This window comes from Cavia porcellus, unplaced genomic scaffold (assembly GCF_034190915.1).
Source record: "Cavia porcellus strain 051 isolate PalLab524CR breed Dunkin Hartley unplaced genomic scaffold, mCavPor4.1 scaffold_14, whole genome shotgun sequence".
Classification (NCBI taxonomy): Eukaryota; Metazoa; Chordata; class Mammalia; order Rodentia; family Caviidae; genus Cavia; species Cavia porcellus.
The window spans coordinates 9,666,077-9,687,966 of record NW_026947497.1 but is presented as its reverse complement, the minus strand read 5'-3'; the positions used below and the strand labels follow the sequence as shown (position 1 = coordinate 9,687,966).

Here is a 21,890-nt window from a genome sequence, read left to right as displayed (position 1 = left end):
GGGGATGGATGGCCCCAGCACTGCCACAGCTAAACATCTGGGTTATCCGAGTAGGGCAAGGAGTGGGGGCAGTCCCAGGCTTCACCTGAACATGGTGGCAGCCAGCAGGGCTCACACGTGGAGACTGGGGTCACTCCGGTTATAAAGAGCAGCCCTGAGACTGCTGACCTAGGACCTGCTAGAAAAACAGACCTGAACCCAGAACACCCTTCGGAGCAATGTGCCTAAGTGGGATGTGGGAAAACCTCTAGAAAACCTGCTTTTATTTCTCTTTCCAAAAAAGAAGCGGGCTCTCTTTATTCACTGACTCTATCATAAAAGCAATAAAGTCACTTTCCAGTCCCAGGAGAAGGCTAACGCTGCATACTTCCTGTGAGGGAACGGCCATTCGGAGCTACTTGTATTTTATACCTTGTGATGGGTGAGTCGTGCTCTCAGTGGGGCCTGGGGGAGGCAGCAGGGGTGAGGCCCCAACGATCACACTGGTGCTCCTACAGAGACATCAGCATGCCCCACCCCACCCTCACCCCATCGGCCCAGGAAGGAGGGGGCCGGTGACCCGGAGGAGGGGGCAGGAACAGAACCCGAGCAGAAACCGAACTGGCCGGCCTCTCAGTCTTGGGCTCCTCCATCCCTAGAACGGTGAGAAAAGAGTTCTGCAGGGTGAGCCCCCATGGTGTTTTCTCATGGGAGCCAAGCGAGGACACCAGTGAACGGCCTCAGAAGTCAATGATCTGTTTAAACTTTGCTGGGTGTGGTACTGCTTCTTATCTTTTGCTATGTTATTTGTCCCTGAAGAAAAGGAAGGCGAAAAGGGAACTGATCTGAATAATCCTACACCGTAGCCTTCATCAACCACCTTCCGTGGAGCTCTAACAGCACCGAAAGCAGTGAATCATACCCGACATCCTTCTTGAAACTTCTCAGGCGTCATCCAGTCTTGCAGCATTCTCAGAATGGAAGCTCCCTGTGGGGGAGAAAAATCACAAGTCAAGGTGATCCAGATGATGTAATGAAACAGGTATCAGGTATCCCCACTGTGAACTTAATTTTGTGATCGTATTTGTGAAACTCTTTCTTGAAGATATTAAACTATACGGGATAGTTCTGTAATTCCAGGATAAAAGTATCACTCGGCATAGCCTCTGGACATCTGTGCACTAAAGGGTAAAGGGAAGTTGCTGAAATTGTCCCCCAGTGGCTTCACGGGCCAGGAACCACTGCACTTCCTCAAATGAATCAGCAGATGGAGCATTGCGAGAGAAAGGGGCAGTGAGAAACGGTTTTTGATGAAAAAAATTGTTCCAGGGTAAAATAATGACAACTTATTAACATATCTCACAACTGGAAAAATAATTATATTTGGCAGAAACTAGTAATATTTAGTTAGTAAGCAGCAGAAGCTAATTCTATAGAGTTGAAGAATTATCTGTTGACTGTGAATACTTCGTCATTTGGTTTTCTTTCATCTGAAGAACCTGATGCAGAGCTCTGCCTTTTACTTTCAAGTGTTACAAAATCAACACCAGGATGCACTCTTGTAAGGTCAGTTTCCAAGTAACTTACCAGAAAAACATTGTTCTCCACTTAACTTAGTAATTATTTTATAATTTATCCAACATTTTAAATTGTTTTTTTTTTTTTTTTTTTTTTTTTTTTTTTTACCTACCTAGAAAGCTAAGGGCTTTGAAACATTTACTTGTAAGGTACTTACAATCTAATATTGTAAGCTCCTAGGATAACTAGGATTTGGGTGAAACTGGTTCTAACTTCTTCTATGTGACTTATTACAATTGGCTGTAAGTAGAGTGCATATTTTCATTTTAACACAAAGAGAAAAAGAAACATTGATAATGTGAAAAAAATAGATAAAACAACCCTGGAAAGATGCCATGAAAATAATAATGAGAACTCAAAAATATGACACTATAAATTTCAAGTACTGATACGTAGTTTCTTCAATCAAGCCAGTATTCATTTAAATAACCATAATATAAATAAATAATAGTATCTTTAGGCAACACTCTAAATGACAAAATACATTATAGTAGTTTTGAATCACTTAACATAGTGGGTGATCTATGAGAAATGGATACAAACTTTGTAAAGTAACATAAAACTTTACATTAATTTGCACACAGGTGTGGAATATGTCTGCAGGAGGGGTTGTGGAGACAAGGGAAACGTAGAAGTTTAGGTTGTGGATTCTCAGCAACATCTCATAGAATTTTAATGGATAAAAGTGCCACATTTAGAATACGCTAACAGAGTCATCCTTAAATCTTATGTAAACATTACAAGACTGTTTCCTTCCAACGGAGTTGGATTGAAATGTTTATTGGGAGAATTCAATGATTGTACTACACAAGGTGCCTGCACACATGACATTCCTTAGTGACCATACAGCAGAAAAGTGAGATTTATTGTCATTAAGGAAAAGATTTTAATTTGGTACTTAAACCCTACGTGTTGATTTATCAGGATGAAAGCAGTTATAAGCAAAGGTGAAAAACAGAAATTTTTAAAACTTGGAAGTCATTTTTAAGTTGGAATCAATTTTTAAAAATTGGAAATTCAAAATCTTACTGCAATGACCAATATTTATCAGTTCTTCTGAAAAGCATAAACTATTAAACATCCTTCACTGGGAAGGAGTTCTATCCTATTTTCCAGAGCTCACTGGCTTGATCTAACCATTCTTACCATTTTCAATCATCTACTGGAAGAAAAGTCAGTACATAAAAAGATGTTCAAAACAGTGCCATCTCTTCCCCACCTTGCTGTAGGAGATTCCATCAAACACAGACGTGATTTCAGCAGGGGTTTCCACAGAAACAACAATTGGATGGGAAGACATTAAAGAGTCATCTTCCTGCACAGGTAATACATCTTCAAGTAACACCTGATCAAGCTGAAATGACAGAATGAACCAAAGAAATACAGCGTTTCCTTTATACTCATTCATGTTTTATAAAACCACATATAACAAGAAAGGGAGAAAATAAATAAAAAGGACTTAAATTGCTTTTAAAAAATACTATGCCTTCAAGTTATATTTTGTGCTGGCTGCTGGTGTCAGTCTCTTTCCTGTCTCTGGGACATAATGTTCGACACCTTGAGCTTTAAGGGAGGATGTTTACTTGGTTCAGTTTCCAGTGGGTTCAGTCCATGGTCAGCTGGCTCCAAGATAGAAATGCAGGGCAGAAGAGCTGCTCATCCCGTGGCACCCAGGAGGCAGAGAGAGAGGAGCCAGGGACAGGACCTTTCAGGTCATGCTCCCAGGCACCCACCTCCAGCCAGGCTGCACCTCCCAACAGCACATTCAGCTGTAAGTGGTGCATCCACGGGTGACCCCGCAGGCGAGCACGGCATCCCTCACGATCCCAAAACCTTCTAACAAATGCAACTTTGGGGACCATTTAGATCTCAGCCATGGTCTTGCTCTATTCATTCCCTTCTTCTGGTGTAACTCCCTTGATGTCTCCTCCAGACAGGCCGAGACAGCGCAAGCACTGACGAATTTTGTTTCAGAATTCACTTTTGTGTAACTTCTGGACACATGCCCACCTTGTCAAACCCATTTCTGCACAACGACATCAGTCCCCAGACTGGTTCTGAGAAAAAAACGAGGCAGCATGTCAGCTGGCCAAATTTGAAATTCAGTTTTTGCTTCATGGCAGTTTGGTACTGGAATTTGGGTGACTCGTAATTAATCAGAGAAAACAGTTTATCTTTAGTTCCAACAATCAATTGTCATTTCCATCCTAGCTTTTCCCAGCAAAATGGAGTGGCTGATAGGTCTAGCAGGATAGTCAGACCTCCTGGTTCCAAGCTTGGTCTTTCCTTTCTTCTGGTATTTTAAGCAAGCTCCCCACTTCATAAAAACGGGGGATACAATGGCATCTACTTGTGGGACTTTTACACAGGTTGAAAGAGATGATTCACGTAAGCACTTGGCCTTGCACCTGACCCAGTGGAGCCCCAACACATTCTTAAGCAATAAGATTCTTATCTGTTAAACCACTACTAATTTCAAAACTCAAAAGCTTTACTGACCCAGCCTCACTAAAAATACTTCCAAAACAGAAGCAGGCTCCATTAGCCTGCATTTTCTAATTTTATAATTTCCATTTATAACTGACAAGGTTCTTCTGTTAAGTGATAGGTACCCATCAAGATAATTTGGACCCGGATTCTGATTTTTTATATACCTACGAGGTTTAGGAAAGTAGAAAGAATCCCGTTGTTAATATTGGGAAATTTGACTGCATTCTTGGCTTGGATATCAATTGTCTGTTTAATAATTGCCAGGTTTTATTACATCCTGCTCTCAAATTTTTCCCTGCTTAAAGGAAGTTCCATTATTGTAGTATTTATCAAGCTGTCTTATAAAATTTCTTTAATTGTCTGATTTCTTCATCCATAATGCCACAGCTGAGAACTTCTTAAAGGCTGAAAATGCATTTTACCCATTTTTGGGTCCTCTTCAGCATTTACTGAATGAATGGTGAGGGTGGTTATGCCATAGGATTAAATTTCATTGAAATCTCAAGACTTACATAACAAATCCTTCTGGAATTCAGTCAGTGTTTCTGAAACCCTGAAAGTTTAATATTGGAGGATATTCAAAATGTCATAACTTACTGTAGCAGTTTGATATAAGAAGAGCATTGAGTTACTTTAAGAAGGAAATCAAAAGGTAAAATAATTCTTCATTTATGTGGCTTATTTCCAATAAATACGCAAACAGCAATGGTCATGGAGATGAGCGGTTCTCAGGGAGGGTGTCTGGTGGAAGCACGTGGGACGCTTTTAGTTGTTACCAGCTGAAGCCGGAAGGTGCCTGGCAGCTGGTGGACAAAGGCCAGGAATGCCACTAAATATTCCACAATTCCCAGGACAGCTCACATAGCAAAGAATGCAGTCTCCAAATGTCAACAGGCCATGCTTGACAAATCCTGGTGTTGGTTACACTTTCAAAGACACAACTGTTGCAAATCACTCATTTTTAAAGTAGGTTAGAGGAACTTCAAAGGCTTCAGGCACTTAATTTTCTACTTACTTCAGTAGAGGACAATATGCTACATCTACACAACTCATGTAATTATCCACACATGGATGTTCATGTATGCTTCCACCCTCATACATACAATCAGAGAAGAATACTTACATGATCTAAATGTAAATATGACACATATGTAACTTTTCTTTATATAAAAAAAGACCAACCAATATCTGTAGAGTGCAGTGAAATTTTTGTTTCTGGCTCAGGACATGAATACATGAATGCTCACGATAGCTTATAAAACAGCACAATAAACAAAGCTCTTACCGCGCTATGAAGAAAGAACTGAGTTGTTTCTGCACGTAAGAAATGTGCCAGGACATGAGCTTTCACACTAAGTTTATGCTTTTGTTTTTGACCACACTATTTCAAGCAACCTTTCTCTAGTAAGTGATTTACAAAAATGAGCCAGACGGTTTTCAAAGAGTTAGCACGGCAGCTGTTTTCTTGAACACAGGGTTGGCATTTTCCACACTAGATGTCTTGGTCCTGCCTTGGCCCGTGATTTGCGTGACACTGTAATAGATACCTGCAGGCCATGGTAGCCAGGCGCTTTCCAGGGACTGAGCAGAGGCTCTCAGCAAGGCAGGCTCCCCCAGCCCTACAGCAGACATCCCAACTTGCCACTGCCCTGGACCCCAACTCAAGGCCATCGTCAGAGTCCAGGGCCCTCAGTCTACTTTGCACAAAGGAAATAGAGGTCTGGTGCACGTGCACCCAAGGCTCACCATTTGCCAGTCTTTTTCTGCGTGGTTCACTCCCAGGAACTCAAAGAAAGAAGCGAATCCTTCATTTAGCCACAAGTCATCCCACCAGTCCATGGTCACAATATTTCCAAACCACTGCAACCAAAAAGAGCAAAGAGATGGCTATATTTTTACTCTCAGGACAGAGAGGCATTGAGAATTTAAAAACATTTCTTCATATAAACTGTGTCACTGTGTCACAGAAGTAGCAGACATTACTCGACCCATTTCCTGCTCTATTTATCCTGATTTTTGAGTGATAGTTGATGCTCCTTGCTTTACTGCCTTTGTTTAGGTTCAACAGGGAATAGTAACCACATGGAAAAGCTGTCCGTGGACAGATAACGCAAAACGAACATTTTCAAGTTTCTCTGTGATTCAATGAGTATGTGCATGAGAAATGGTTTTCACGCAGGGTTTGCTCAGTTGGCTATTTTTACTTGCTAAGTCACAAATAAATTACTCTTCTGGCCTGAAGCCAGTTTTAAAAGCAGCGCCTGGCTGTCAGGATCCCATACCTGGTGCACAAGTTCATGGGCAACCACTGTGGCCACTCGCTGCTGGTTGGATGAGGCCGATTCCTTGGGGTCGTAGAGCAGGTTTGTTTCCCTGTAGGTGATGAGTCCCCAGTTCTCCATGGCACCGGTGCCAAAATCTGGAATAGCGATTTGATCTACGGAAAAAGAGGAAGTCCCGTGAAAGAGATGGTCTTTCCATTTGTTGACAGTATTTTTTTTTTTACCAAGTGAAGTTGCTTGAGTGTTTTTTAAAAGACTAAAAATAATTTCTTAGAGTGAAAAGCCATAATCATCTGTGTAAACATTTCAGTTCTAAACACTCAAAATTTCCATGAAGTTTTCCTGCTGGTTCCAGACACCAATGTATCCCTCTCCTCTCCCCCAGCCTTTTTTTTTTTTTTTTTTTTAAGAAGGATCCTCACGAGTTTTTTCAAGGCCTCTATTATTTTGTGTCTTTGTTCCCTTTTGTACAGTGTTTCACTGTTCTCTACCATGATTTTCACTTAGGTAATGGGAAGCATCTGTTTGGGGTAAGCTGTAGGGAAAAAGAGAATCGTGCATTTACATGAGGACAAAGGGATACAGAGCTCTTAGTGCACAGAGAGAGAAGTCTGGCCAAGGACACAGAGCATCGGAGGACACAAAACTCCGTTTTCCACCCTAACTCTACAGTTTGAAGTCAACCTGATTCTCCTCCAGTCTAATAGCTCTCCATGTTCAGATGTATCAAAGAAGCTCGAGAAAAATGGAACTAGTTCATTCCCAAGTCTAGAATGTTCTCTTCCGTGAAGAGTTTCTATTCTTTATCTTCTGTGGGGTCTACAACCTTAGACACAATATCCCACAGGAGGAGGCAGTGCGGAGCAACTCTGTGTTCAATCCCCAAATGGAAAATACTTGGTTCGTTAATAGAAAGCACACCTTTTCCCGTTAGTGAATGCTAATCAGAATGTAGTTTCTTTATTGTGATGCATAATTTACATGAGCTACAGAAATGAATAAATTGAATTTCTGACCTAACATGTAAGAAAGGCCCTTTCTTCTGGTTAAAATATTTTATAAGATTTTAATAAAAGAATAAAAATGATGTCTCTTAAGTAGAGGTCGAAAGCACAGTAGTATCTTCATTTCTCAGGTTGATCATTTTGTTTTAAGATTCTCCCTGAAAAGCTGGAGAAGTGTCTCCCCCAAGGGCCAGTATTCTCTTAGTGTTGCAGAGTGTGACCTGCATCTCATCCCTGAACAAAAGGAATTTTTGTAATTGAGTTTCTCAGGTGAGTAGTAGCATTATAATTAATTAACACCAGTATCTCTCTCTCTCTCTCTCTCTCTCTCTCTCTCTCTCTCTCTCTCTCTCTCTCTGTCTCTCTCTTTTTGAGACAAGTTCTCACTATGCAGTTTAGGCTGGGCTTGGCCTCACTTTGTAGTCCAGGCTGGTCTCGAACTCACAATGATCCCCCCGCCTCAGCCTCCTGAGTGCTGGGATAATGGGCATGCGCCACCACGGCTGGCCACATGAGTGCATTTCTAAGGACCCCGTGGTAGAGCTGGTTCTGAAAAGAGGGAGCAGGAGAAAGGGACAAACAGGAGAGGAGAGAAAGGAGCCGAGTCCCACCCCCAGATCATCCGAGGGGTCACGAGCGAGAGGAGGAAAGGACCTTTGAATGCAGGAACTTGACATATTATCAATTATTTTTCTGATGCTGACAAAAAGCTGCTGTTCATTTTGCCTCCTCTACTAGCTGTTAAGAAATAAAAAATGGGCACTGCTCCCACTGATGAGAAAAGGGAACGTGCGCACTCACTCAGAGCCACGGCCATCCTCCTGGGGAGGCCCAGGCATCCCAGCTACCCTGCGTGGATAAGTTACTAGAGAGAGCGCAGAAACAGAACAGGGAAGCCAACTGTTGGTTGGTTGGTTCCCTCCCTGCCTTCATTTTAACCCTCTACACGTCCTAAGGGGCTTATATTTAAGAGTTCTGCTAATGCATCTCAAGTTCATGAGTAACATACTTCTGCCATTGACAACAGAAAACGTGCCCCGTTCTACAGAGTGGAAAAGGTTACACTGATGTGAGGGGTAACTCCTGAGGCACCCAGAGCTGCTTTTACTCAGCGTTGGCCGATTGAGAGCACGTGGGATTCTTAGCGCATCGTATGCCCCGCCGTTTTCAATGTGCCGGTGTTGGGGAGCAGGTGACTGACTGAGATTGGCACTGATTTTTAAAATCCACGTATGTAAGTGCTGTTTCTGGTGCTACCATTAATAGGCTTGCAGCTCAGTGCATGTACTTCACCTTTCTTTGGAAATGACGCCTAAACATTTATCAGAAAGACAGAAGATTCTCATTATTGGTAGAGAAATCCAGAATGGGTAGTTCATTACACAGCAAGCATTAGATACCAATGATAGGCAGGGCCATTAACTGATGGTGATAGGGTGGGATAAATTAACTTAGGTAAAGAGAAAGACAATATTTAAAAATAAGAAAACAAAAGAAAAAGAATTCTTACCTAACTTAGGAAGAGAATAATTCATAGCAAAGTATTCTTCAAAGTAATCAAACACAAGTTTGGTTATGTTTGCAGCATATTCAGCTGTGTGCTTTTGCTGTGGCTGGACATAAATAGTGAGCTATGAAACAAAACACAAGACACTAATTGAGAATTATTCTTCGTTGATAAAGCATAAAAAACTTAGATACAGATACAGCTGGAAGGAGAGGACTCTGGAGGCAGACGAGTCTAACTGGAATCCACGTTCTGCTCATACTGGCCAGTTGCTCGTGGACAAAGCACATCTCGGAGACTCAGGTGAACCCTGAGTGGAATTCCACAGCTCAGTGAGTGACTTTAGTGACCAGGAGCAGTGTAAGCCACCACGGTGGGCACTGTGTTCCGCACATGAAAACATGTTATTACTCTTTCTATGTAAAGCACATAGTGCCTCAGTGTCTATGAAGTTATTTCTGTTCATACCTCCATCGGCCTAAAACTATTTGTCTTGTCTTCTCTGTGTGTCATCTCAGAGACATGAAAGACCGATTTTTCTCACCGAAGGAGCCCTGGAATAAGCATTTTCCCTTTGTGCTATTCCATCCTGCTTTTTCAGATTGCCCTTCTGATATTTCAAGCATGCTACAGCCTAAAACATAGTGATCCAAAAGTTTTCTTGGTGAGAGTCACCTTGGTAAGCTACAACAATTCTCCAAACTGCTAGGATATTTTGTCACAATGACATACCATATATTAAACCAAAGAAAGACCTACTCTCCAATCCTAAGCATATACAACTCTACAAAAATTGTCCAAAATCTTCTCAAAGATAGTATTCTGGGCTGAGGATTTAGCTCAGTGGCATGAGTGCCTGTCTGGCAAGCATGAGGTCGTGAGTTCAATCCCCAGTACCAAAAAAAAAAAAAAAAAAAAAGAGAGAGAGAGAGAGCATTCTGGAAGGAGATGCTGGACCTCAGTGTTTATGGAAAAGAACATCACAGGTATTTCACTTTCTCAGTATATACAGGAGAAAAAAGTCTTTCAGACAACCAGAGACTACTAAAAGTTTGTAAGAAATCCAAATGAACTATGCATGCCAACTCTAAACCCTGATCCAAAACCCCCAGGAAAGCAAAAGATGAGTTAATTTAGTAAGTCCAGGACCACTGACGTAACCAGACCAGATGACTCAAGATTAAAAGAAGAAAAAGGAAAAAGAGAGAAAGGAATGGCGCTTCCTCTCTTCCTGTGCAATTCCCAGGGCACCGAAGTTTTGCTCTCCACGCAGACTCACAGCTTGAGCCATTTTTCCCTAGAAGTAAAAAAAAAAAAAAAAAAAAAGCAATGGAAAGATACATAAAAGACAAAGTTTTGGAAAAGTATCCTTGAAATTACCGGGCCTGGCTCATGGACTCTCCTGTCCACTGATAAAGGACATTCTGGCCTTGTTTGCATAAATACATGCTCATTTTCACCCCCAAAGACAGAACAGCCCTCTTAAAGCCCACCTCAGTGTTCTCTGAGCACTGGTTTCTCTGACTGTCTGTGCCAGAGGTGATGACCCAACCATCTCTCCCTCCAGCACCCGTCCACTTGGTAAACAATGACACATGATTTCCAAGCAGTTACGTGAAACTAGCAGCCGGCTGGTGGCCACTGACCAGTACAAAGGTAACTGACCAAAATGAATATGCTCCGCCAGACCTGCTGTGGGTCAGATGAGCATCTCAGACACTTGACAAAACTTTCCCAGAACAGGATTGCGGGTGTAGCTCAGTGGCACAGTGCCTGCCTGGCAAGCGCAAGGTCCTGAGTTTGATTCCTGGTATGACCCCCTCAATAAAACAACTCTCCCAGATTTCCTGCTGTTAGCAGGAAATCTTGATTTCCACCAGTCAGTACTTGAGCAAGGGCAGCTCGTCTCAATTCGCTCCACTGTGATCTACACACTCTGCTCTGTGCTGCACCTGTCCGGGGAGTGAAAAAGGTTGAAAAAGTGGAAAAATTTAATAGGCTTCCAGTGAAGGGGAAGCTGGGCAGGGCGGCTTTGCAGGCTCTTCTTGCTAAAGTTTTCCCGTTTCCCACACTGGTAGACGTACGCATCTAAAATATAGACTCCATTTGTTTGGCTCCATATTGGTGTAAATTTCAGAAATGCACAGGCTTCACCTAAGATTGATGTCAGCATTGGTTCAATCCAAATAAAAGCAGTTCCTGCCCTTCTGTTTCTGAGCAGGCCATGCCCACAGATGTGCGTTGTCTTTGCAGCCTGACGAGTCTGCAGATTATCTCTGATCTATGACCTCTCCAAGCAAGGGTCATCGATCCTACTTTATAACCACTGCTTTGATCAACTGGGCTAAAGGATCACATAATATATGGCTGCCACCCCTTTACTTCTGTAATGTAATTAGCAAAGACCACCTATGAGAGTGTCCAATCTACTGTCTGATCAAGAACACACCTTTATACTGAAGACTCCACAAACCTGCCAATGTTGTCAGCCCTTTGAATTCCCCAAGAGCTGCCTGTGGCACACATTTAACTGCAGAACTGTCTGGATTTGAAGATTTAGGAGAACACCCCTCACTCTGCAGACACCTTTGTACTTCCTCGCTGGGCTGTTCCTGCCCTGTGACCTTATCTCAACATACAGTATATACTCCATCCACAGCCAGGTTTGATGGTGCATACTTGTAATCCCAGATGCTTGGGAGGCTGAGGCAGGAGAATTACAAATTCAAGGCCAGCCTGGATAATTTAGTGAGACTCAATTTCAAAATAAAAAATGAAAAGTGCTGGGCATGTAGTAAGGTGGTACACTGCTGGCCTCACGTGCACAAAGCCCTGGGTTCTATCCCAGTACCTCAGCCAAATGCTCAGTCCACACCCCCATCATTCTCCGGGACATGGTAGAGGTGGTTAACTTGCCTCTGTCACCTGTTCCATATTTAGTCTAAAACGAAGTCCACAAAATTATCCTTAAATTGGTATCACTTTTAATAATTTCCTTCTTTCTAGTTTACATGCTGGCTTTACTAAGACTTTTTTAAAAAAAAATACATGACTAGCTGTATTGAAATAGTATGGAGCAAACCGTGATGGGTCCATGTGTTTCCTTCTTCTTTTTTTATGTTTTGAAAGAGTCCATATGCAATGCTTTCATTAGTAAAGGACCTAACTGAAGGTTAAGTATAAAGTTTACGAATCTGCTGCTGCCAGTGGGGAGGCCTGGGGTCTCCAGGCTCTTCCCAGGGGAGGCAGGAAATACCTGCTTTGACATCACTGATGTCTGCAATGACTGAGAGATGCAATGCGAGCTCATGAGTCTTGATTCCTGGCTGGCTGCTGCTGCTCCTTCCATGCACCCCAGTGTCAGACTTGACAATCATGAGATCCACCAGGTGAGACTTTTATTTCATTTTTGCAATACTCGAACACTGTTAGGCAAGCACCCTACAAGGCACTGCGTCCTGAAGGCCTAGAAGAACCTTTCTTAGAACACCCCGATGTGGCCTGTATTATCTTTCTGTCCAGTGATTAGTTATGCCTCTACAACCAAAACCATGCACAAAGTCCAGTGACACAACTATCATGATTTTTATGAGTCTTTAGACTTTTTAAAACTCGTCAGGTATGAGAAGCGTTTCCCATGCAATGGCCCTTTCAGGCTACACGATGACTCTATACCTCTCAAGCTAAGAATGAAAATAGAACACAGTAATTTGCATTACTGAGGTTTGCTTGATTCCAACCCTTTCACTAGTCTAGTTCCCATTGCCCCTTCTGCATAGCTATAAAATCCAAAGAGCTTTGAAAATCCAAAGCTTTCTATGTGTTTAAGCAAACTAATTTGGTAGTATCTGAACTGATTTTTTTATATCAATATTCTTCCCACTGAGAACAATGCAGCAGAGCCTGATGGTTGAATTATAAAGTTCTGACCCAGGTCTTATAGCAATGACTCAATGACGCACAGTATTTTAAAACAAACCTAAGAACTGTATGGATCCCAGCCTATGACTGGTCACAATGAATTTAGGTAAGTATTTAGACCCCTATCTGAAATTTTTGAGCTTGAAGGGATGTTAAAATAAATGTCCTCATCGTGTGAAGGATACAAATAAAGACCGAGGCACAGCGACCCTGGAATTCAGAAGTGTGGTTCTTACTGTATCATTCTGCCTCTTTATTGCTAAAACTGAACTCGAAATCCCCAGCTTCAAGCCAGAGGTGACAGCCACTCTCAGGACCCCAAGGGCGTAGTAGGTGTGAAATGAGGCCACCACATGGGGAGGCAGGGCATGGAAAGGACTGGCTTTAACAAATGGCAGATGGGGGGGACGAGGAGGGGGACGCTGGCCAGGCCTGCAGGGCTCCCCAGGAGCGCAGCAGCTCAGCTGCCCCTGGGTCCCTCTCTTCACGGCTCCCTTCTGCTGAAGGACTTCTGCCAACGCAAGTGACCGAGCATCCAGGTTTTCCCAGAGTGTCCCAGGAGCACACATCTGTTACTCATCTTCCAGCTCATGCCTGGCATCATTCATAAGCCCTCCCATTATTTATATTTTCTAGATGATAAAATATATGGCCATGCTCCGTTTGACAGCAGCCTGACTTCCTACTGTGAGTAGGAATCTCATCTGACCTATACCAAAGAGATGTACCCCATTACATGACCAGGACCTACATAGAGCCCCTAAAATGCAAGCTGAGGTCCCTGGCACTTGGAAGGCTGGCACCAGGGAAGAGCTGAGAGCACATTCGGTGGCACTGGGCAGCAGCCAAGCCTCAGCATCTCGCTTTTTGCAGGACTTAGCATCCTTTCGTGCACACAACAGGTCCTCCAGGAGCACTTAGGAAAGAATAAGATTGAAGGATAATCTTTAAAAGCTAACAGACTATTATAATGTCAGATTCACTCTGAATACTTACTAAATCCACCGCCTAAAATTTCCTCATAAAATAAGAAAGAAAAAACTCAAATTATTTCTATTTGCAGATATGATGCTTTACATAGGAGACCACCAAAAGCCTCTTAGATCTGGTGAAAAAATTCAGGAAATTGGCAGGATACAAAATAAACACAAAAATCAATGGTGTTTCTATAAAACCATAATGAATGCATGGAGACACAAACTAGGGAAACAATTCCATTCATAGTAGCTTCAAAGAGAAAATAAATACACAGGAACCAACTTAACCAAGGAAGCGAAGGGCCTTTGTAATGAAGACTGCAGTACTCTGAAGGAAGATACTGACGAGGAGAGATACTGGGAAATGAAAGATACTCATTGCTTTTGATACAGTCAAAATGATCATTACCAAAAGTGATCTACAGATTTAATGCAATGCCCATTAAAACATTTTTTAAAGTAGAGGCATCCCAATATTAGATTTCCAGCCACAAAGCTATGGTATCCAAAACATGGATAAAACTATGGCATAAAAATAGACATGTAGACCAACGGAATAAGACAGAAATACAGAAACAACCCCACATACTGTAAACTCTTTGATTTTTAACAAAGGAACTGAAGACATACACTGGAGAAGACAACTTCTTCAACAAATGGTGCCGGAAAAACTAGCTTTCCACCTGCAGAAGAGTGAATCTAGACCCTTATCTCTCACCCTGAATTAAAACCACATCAAAATGGACCAAGGCCCTGTGTATAAAGACAAACTCTTTAAAACAACTAGAAGATAACATAGGGGAAGCATTGGACTCCACAGGCATCAGCAGGGACTTTCTGAGCAAAACTACAAGAGCATAGGAAATGCTATCAATGAACAAAAATGAGATTACATCAAACTAAAAAGCTTCGGCACCTCAGAAAGAGCAGAGTAGAAAAAGGAACCTAGAAGCAGGACCAAAGTTTTGCCAGCTACTCTCCTGATTGAGGACCAATATCTACAATATATAGAAAACTCAAAAAATTAACCCCCAAAAACAAAAGACCCAACCAAAGAAAAAAAAAAGGAAAATGAACCCAATAGTTACGGCTCAGAATTAAAAATGATCACAGAGAAATATGATCAGAGAGATGCAAATCAATGCTGAGATCCCATCTCACCCGAGTCAGAATGCCTGTCACTAAGAATACAAAAAAGCAAGAAACGCTGGTGGGGGGAGCCCTTCTGCACTGTTAGTGGAATGTACTGTGGAAATCATAATGGAAATTTTTCCCAAAAAATAACACTAGAAATTCCGCTGGAGTCAGCTATAACCCTCCTGGATATAATCCCAGAAGACTGAAGGACACTGCACCGTCTCGGCCCATGTAATAGCCCTGCAATTAACAACAGCTGAGCTCTGGAAATGACCTAGATGCCCTCAGTACACGATATTTATATGCAGTGGAATATTATTCAGCCATAAAGAAACTGTGTTATTTGCAGGAAAATGGATGGAACTCGAGACCATGTTAAATGGAATAAGTCAGATACAAAAAGTTAAATATTGTTTGGTTTCTCTTATAAGAAAACAGAACCTAAAATACGAGCAAATGATAAAGCACAGTAGAGATGACTGGAAACAGAAAGGTCAGCCTTTTGGAGATATGGAACGGGGTTGAGGGAAAGAGGAGGTTGGGGTAAAGGGACTGAGAATTATCAAGATATGATATGCACACATGCCAATTCTCCAAAATGAGCATAACTATTAGAGATGACAAATATACAGTAATCAAAACAGTAAAATTATTCTATGTCAAAAATAGCTCTGAGGAAAAGAGACAATCACCATTGGAACATCAGGATAATAATGGCAGAGACAATGTCCACTAATCAGTGCTTGAAAGGTCAAAACTTTCACAACAATTAAGATACCAACAGACTCAATGATTTCTCCCTGAGCATTTAAATCAATTGTCACAGTGGTTTAACAGGTATCCAAATATCCTCTGGTGCCACAGCAGGGAAATCTAGCAAATCTCACCGTTAATTAAGTGATCCAAGTGTGCACTGCCCTGGGTGTGACACTCCCTCTGTGATGAGCAGGACCCTCGCTGTTCTCTGAAACCTTCATCTAATCACACAAACCCAAACTGAGACACCAAAATAGTTGACAAGTGCCCTTCAAAAGTGCCAAGACTAGGGGCTGGGGATTTAGCTTAGTGGCATAAGCACCTGCCTTGCAAATATGTGGTCGTGAGTTTGATCCCCGGTACCAATAAAAAAGACAAAAAGAAAAGAAAAGAAAAGAAAAGTACCAAGACTGCCTTCTGTCTGGCCTTGTGAAAATGCGGTGAATGTTCCCCAAACACCCTGGATTTCTGTAAGAAGCACACAAGCTGCAACCCAGCAAAGTGAGGGAACCAGAAAGGTGTGGACTCTGGAAGTCCAGGGAAAACAGCATCGGGACAGAAAGGAGGAGGTCAGGGGCAGCGAGGAAAGTTGATTTTTCAGAACAGGCTGGGCCAACCAAGAAGCCTGCGCCGAGGGAGGAGGGCGAGCAGGCAGCCCAGATGTGAGGGGACCCCTGCATCAGGGACAGTCTGAGGACAGGACGGGGAGGAGGAGCCAGGCCACCTGGGCCAGCTCTGGGCTTCGTCCCTTGTTCCACCGTGAAAACAGTGAAATCTCAAGATTACGTTCACTTTAAAAAGAGTAAGTGTTGAGGTCATAAAAAATAAGGAAAGACAGGGTTGGATAACAGCCACTGCAGTGGCTCCATGAGATAGTCAACTCAGGACTCAGCATAATGCAACAAGGGGAGCCCTGAATGGAGGGAGAGGAATTCTCTCCTCCCAAGAAGAACTAAGGTAAGAAAAATGAATCAAACATTCACTCCTGGCTGCCTCCACCCCTGCCACCACTGCTGCCTCCCGGGATCCCAGCCGCATCCAGAAGGGCACGAGGAAGAGGTCAGGTTGCAGCCATGGGCTTGGGACTGCATTGCTGGGACACATTGCCACCTTTGCATTCACTGCTTGCCCGAGGACCCGAGCCCCCCCGCGTAGGTGCTGGGGGGGGGGCCTGCTGGAGCACCCCCGAGGTCACCAGGCAAGCGAGTGTGTCTTCGCTGCCACCAGACCCGCGTGACCAGAGCCCCATGGAGCCACAGCAAACGGAGCCCAGAGAAGCTGCTTCTGAAAACACCTCTTCAGACAATAATCAAAAATACAGAACCAGAACTTTCCAGTTTCCTGCCATGATTGACCAGCTTCAGGAATTGGGCCTGCCTGCCTGCCCCCTGAACTCTGGACTGGGCGGCCTGGGTTGAGTGTCCCCACACCATCCCAAGACCTTGGGAGAGAGTTTAAGATATCTCAGGTAACAGCAATTTGGGGAGGGCAGCAAAACCCCAGTCAGCATGCTTCGGAAAGACCCTAAGCAACAGGAGAGGGCCAGAAACCCCCCAGGACACTCCAGTCTGAAAGAAACCAGAAACATGACAAGAGATAGAAATTTAAAACAAAATCTCCAGCTGCCAAACGTGAGAAAATATGTCCAGGAGAAGTAAACACACAAGAGAATCAGCACAGTAACCATCCAATACTAAACACAGCATCAGCCAAAATAAAGAAATACCTTCACGACCGCATAGACGAATTTAAAACTGTACTTCTGATCCAAGTGAGGCAAGATATAAAGAGATTAATTAAAGAAATGACAAGCCCTGCCCAAGAGAACACAGATGGAACAATGGAGGAAATCATAAAAGAAAGAGAAACTTCTGAAGAAGAATTTAAACATAACCTAGAATACATGAAACAGATCCAAAGAGATTACCAGGAAACTAAAAAACTCCATTGAAAACTGGCAAAATGCCTTGACAGAAACTAAAGTTAGCCTTTTGAAACTTAAACAGACATTTATGATATATGATTGTGAAAGAAAAGACCTCTTAAAAATAATGGGGAACCAGAAAGAAACAATTCAAAGGCTAGAAGATGACAAAAGGATACATAACTTAAGAATAAAGCATGTGAGTGAGGAAGAGGAGTAACCAAAAATGAACTAAAAAGAATATTCACAGATATTTTAAAGGAAAACTTCCCAACCATAGGAAAAAGAAATGATATCCAGATAAATGAGGCATACAGAACTCCAGCCACCTACAACCAAAACAGATCTACGCCCAGACATATAATAATCAAGATTCCAGAAATCCACCACAAGAAAAGAATATTAAAAGCAGCCAGAGAAAAGAAGCAGATTACCCACAATGGGAAAATTATCAAAATAACAACAGACTTATCAACACAAACTCTTAAATCGAGAAGGGAATGGAGGGAAATATTTCAAGTCCTGAAAGAAAATAAATTGCAACCAAGACTCATATATCCAGAAAAACTCTCTCTCAATGTTAATGGAGAAATAAGATGCTTCCAAGACAAGGAGGAACTGTGGGAGTTCATGGCCACCAATCCAACCCTACAGAGAGTGCTGAAGGACATTCCAGAGAAAGAGAGGAAGGGATACCAGGATTCCAGCAACAGTGGCAGAGAGGCCTCAATGAACGGGGCAGACAGTGGAATGAGGGAATAAGGTGGACAAATTATAGCAGCAAAGTGGAGTAGAAGACATGTGGTAGAGACAGTAAGCTATAATCTTTAGTATAGATAGCTTTGATACACTATAAAAAAAGGCAGAGGTCATTGTTAATAATGTATCAGGATTTAAAAGACATAGTAGTCTTTTTTTTTTTTTTTTTTTTTTTGTCTTTTTCGTTTTTTATCGGTACCAGGGATCGAACTCACGACTGCCTGCTTGCAAGGCAGGCACTTATGCCGCTGAGCTAAATCCCCAGCCCCAAGACATAGTAGTCTTATCGCCCTATTTAGATTGAATTTAATTTGTTCTGGTCTGTCCACTCATATCAGATTTGAGGGCACAGACATCTGACCTAAAAATAGCAGGTTATACCATGGTAACTATCCTTAATTTCCTATTAACTTAAACTGAAACCCTGTATTACTTACATTGTCTTACTATGACTGATCTTACTTGAATCGATTCATTAGACCGCGGTTTTGCCTTGGCTGATTTTTATTTGAGTTTGGTGTGCTTGATAGTATCAACCCTAAAAGTAGAGGCAACTACTCTGAAGATGATGTAAAACATGTCCATACCGGTTTTGATTATTAACAGCTCTCAAGTCCTACAATGTTTTCAAAGTTGTATTTTTATAAAAATAGCTATGTAATACTAAGCTTAACTATATTAAGCCTGATGATGTGGACAAGTCTATTGAAAATAACAAGAGAAAGCATAGTAACTACAGTAGATCACCTAATATTGTGGTCTTATGTGTCTTTTTCATTGCATATTTTTCTAGGAATTTGTTTTGCTGTCTTGTTATGATTTGTTTTTCCCAGTAATACAGAGAGGATAGATATACATGTAGAAATTCACACATGAGAAGATTTTTTAAAAACTATTTATGGGAACAGATTATATAATGCAAGATGTAATGAACAGGTACTCTGAAGAAGAGACACTAAGAAACCCAACGCTAATTCTGTAGCATTATGATATAAAATCTAGCAATACTATTACTCAGTGATCAGAGTGATACTAGTGTAGTCTCTTAAGTTCAATTTCAGCATACGTAAAGATAAGGACAGCTACTACGAAGAGAATGAGAGACAGTATGGTAGTTATTATTGTCTTCCCCAATGTCAGATCTTGAAGACCTAAAAAGCCTTTATCATCCTGTATTAGTTCTATAATATGCAGTACGTATTCAATGTGCGTGAAGATGGGGACAACTATTTGGAAGAAACTAGAGACAACTAGATAAACAGTGAAGATCTCCAGTGGACTTGCTTTGAAATCTGTATTTCTTTAAATTGTTTCTTTTTGAACTGTTTTGTTCTGTTTTAATATGTTTAAACTTACCCTCTTTAAAAAACAAGTATGTAGGACTGATAACCATATTACTAAGTTTTTGTTAGATCATTGAGCAGAACTGTTGGCAGTGTCACTATTTGAATGTCACTTTACATACTTTAATTTTGTAACCTGAACAACTATTTCTAAGATGAAAATATGTAACTTATCAACTGGTGATTTCTTACCATCTATTTTTCTGTAATTCTGTATTATTTCCACCCTTTTTTATCTCCATGTATCTTTTTTGTTTCTTTCTCTTTAAATAATAAAAAATGCACCCACTTAAAAAAAAGTAAGATAAGTCAGAAAACATCACAAACAGCAAACCAAGATGACATGATGACTCGGGACTGTGTAGATGCGTCTTGTATTGGACCAGAGCAAGTGCAAATTGGAAACTCTGCTGATGTCTGAACAAAACTTGTTCAGTTAATAGAATTGCACAAATATGAGTTCCCTGGGTTTGGTTATATAATATACGGTGTTAACATTACAAGAAAATTGAGTGTAGAGCTCTGTTGTATCTTTACAATTTTCTGTAACTCTGAAATTATTTCATAATAAGTTAAAAATATATCTGAGTATTGAAACAATTTTTTTCTCATAAGACTATCTCTATGAAGACAAATGCACAGGTTAAAAACCATAGCACAAAACTTAAAATGGTTTTATAATATAATGCCCACTTTTAAAAATGAATTCATGGTGTGGATTCTCTTTGCCCTCTACTAATCTTCTAATCCAGATGAACAATAAACTAAGATGGAAGGAGCAAGTTACAGGCAAGGAGGGAGAATTTAGTCAAACGTATAGTTCTAGGTACAATTATCTCAGGGATCACTCTGTAAGAGTTTTTGGAAAGAGGCACAGTAAAATCTGATTGAGTTAATAGAATTAATCTGATTCCTAACTAAATGGATAATACTTCCAACTAGCATTCTATTCCAACTCACTCTTTGGCTCAGGGAAGCCAAGGAAAATTAGAGTTGAAGTATTCTCTAGCAAGGTCACTTCTCCTATTTGGACCTCCGTCTTTACAAAAGACAGAGGCCAAATGCCCCAAAGGAATTCAAGGCAATAACTAGGATTGTTATTGCTTCAGAAAAGGTGCATCAGGGCCATTTAATTTGTCCTGAACTTGGTTCCTTGAAGATGGATACAAAGCTCAGAAATTATGACAGTCACTGTAGCCAAATACACTTGTGAAGGCATCGCAAACCCAACAACTTAAAATGATTTTACAGGATACAATATGGGTAATTTTTCCATTTTCTTGTTTTTCTTCCAAATTTTCTATAATATTAAACCCTTAATGTAAACAAACTACAACGTATAAAATATACTTAAAATTTACATGATCCTGGATTTGAAAAACGAAATTACAATACAGCCGTACCTCAATTCACAAACTTAATTTGTTCTATAGTTTTGGAAAAGATGGCCATGGTTGTGTTTGTTATCTGTCACAGTTTGCAAACAAAAATAAAAATTTGCAAAAACTCCAAATTATTTGCAAACAAAAATATTTGTGAACCATGGTACCACTGCATATTCCAGTGGGACAGTTTGGGCTAAAATATCAACCTAATAATATGTTCATTATTTCCCATGATATGGGATATGATATTGTTCCTAAAAGAACAATAACACCACAATTTTTAAGCCTATAACTAAAAACCTGACAAAAAGTCGTATCATCTCTCCGCACTTTGTTCACTTTAGGGTGTGTTGGTTTTTCTGGGATGGAATTCAGTGATTTTATTTACTTGGAAAACCCTGAGCCAATCAAACTTTAAAAGAGTCCTCAGAAATACATTCCTTGAGAACAGCTATAAAAAGCTTCCATCAGTGGTTGGCCTTAATTTTTGCAAAAACACTGAGTAATTCTTCAAGGTACTAATTATTTTGTGAGGATTGAATCAAAAAGGAGCTCAACTACTCTTCCAAAAAGAAACCATAGAAATAAAAATATCCTGGGCTATCCTGGGCAGAGTCATAGTACCGCCTACACTTCAAGAATATTTTGCATGTGATGTAAGGTTCCACTACTCCAGGATACAGTTAAAAGAACCCAGGTCTTGACTGGATTCACTTGTCAGAACGGTGACTATTCCTAAATGAGTTAATCAGGGGATTATAGATTCTTGAATTATACGGTATAATCTGATTACTGACAAGGGATTAATCTATCAGTGAATACCACGAACAGCATTTCCATTAAAAATG

The 21,890-nt window shown here is 41.1% G+C and overlaps 1 protein-coding gene across 1 annotated transcript in view; it reads right to left on the bottom strand.

The window, feature by feature from the left end:
* The window catches only part of Enpep (glutamyl aminopeptidase), an 80,650-nt gene that overhangs the window by 41,566 nt on the left and 17,194 nt on the right, over positions 1-21,890 (bottom strand). The window contains exons 4-8 of the mRNA XM_023564343.2: positions 8,844-8,964; positions 6,330-6,484; positions 5,794-5,907; positions 2,777-2,911; positions 902-967 (exon numbers count right to left, since the gene is read on the bottom strand). Coding sequence (XP_023420111.2) covers positions 902-967; positions 2,777-2,911; positions 5,794-5,907; positions 6,330-6,484; positions 8,844-8,964 — 591 coding nt within the window. The remainder of the gene's footprint in view (positions 1-901; positions 968-2,776; positions 2,912-5,793; positions 5,908-6,329; positions 6,485-8,843; positions 8,965-21,890) is intronic.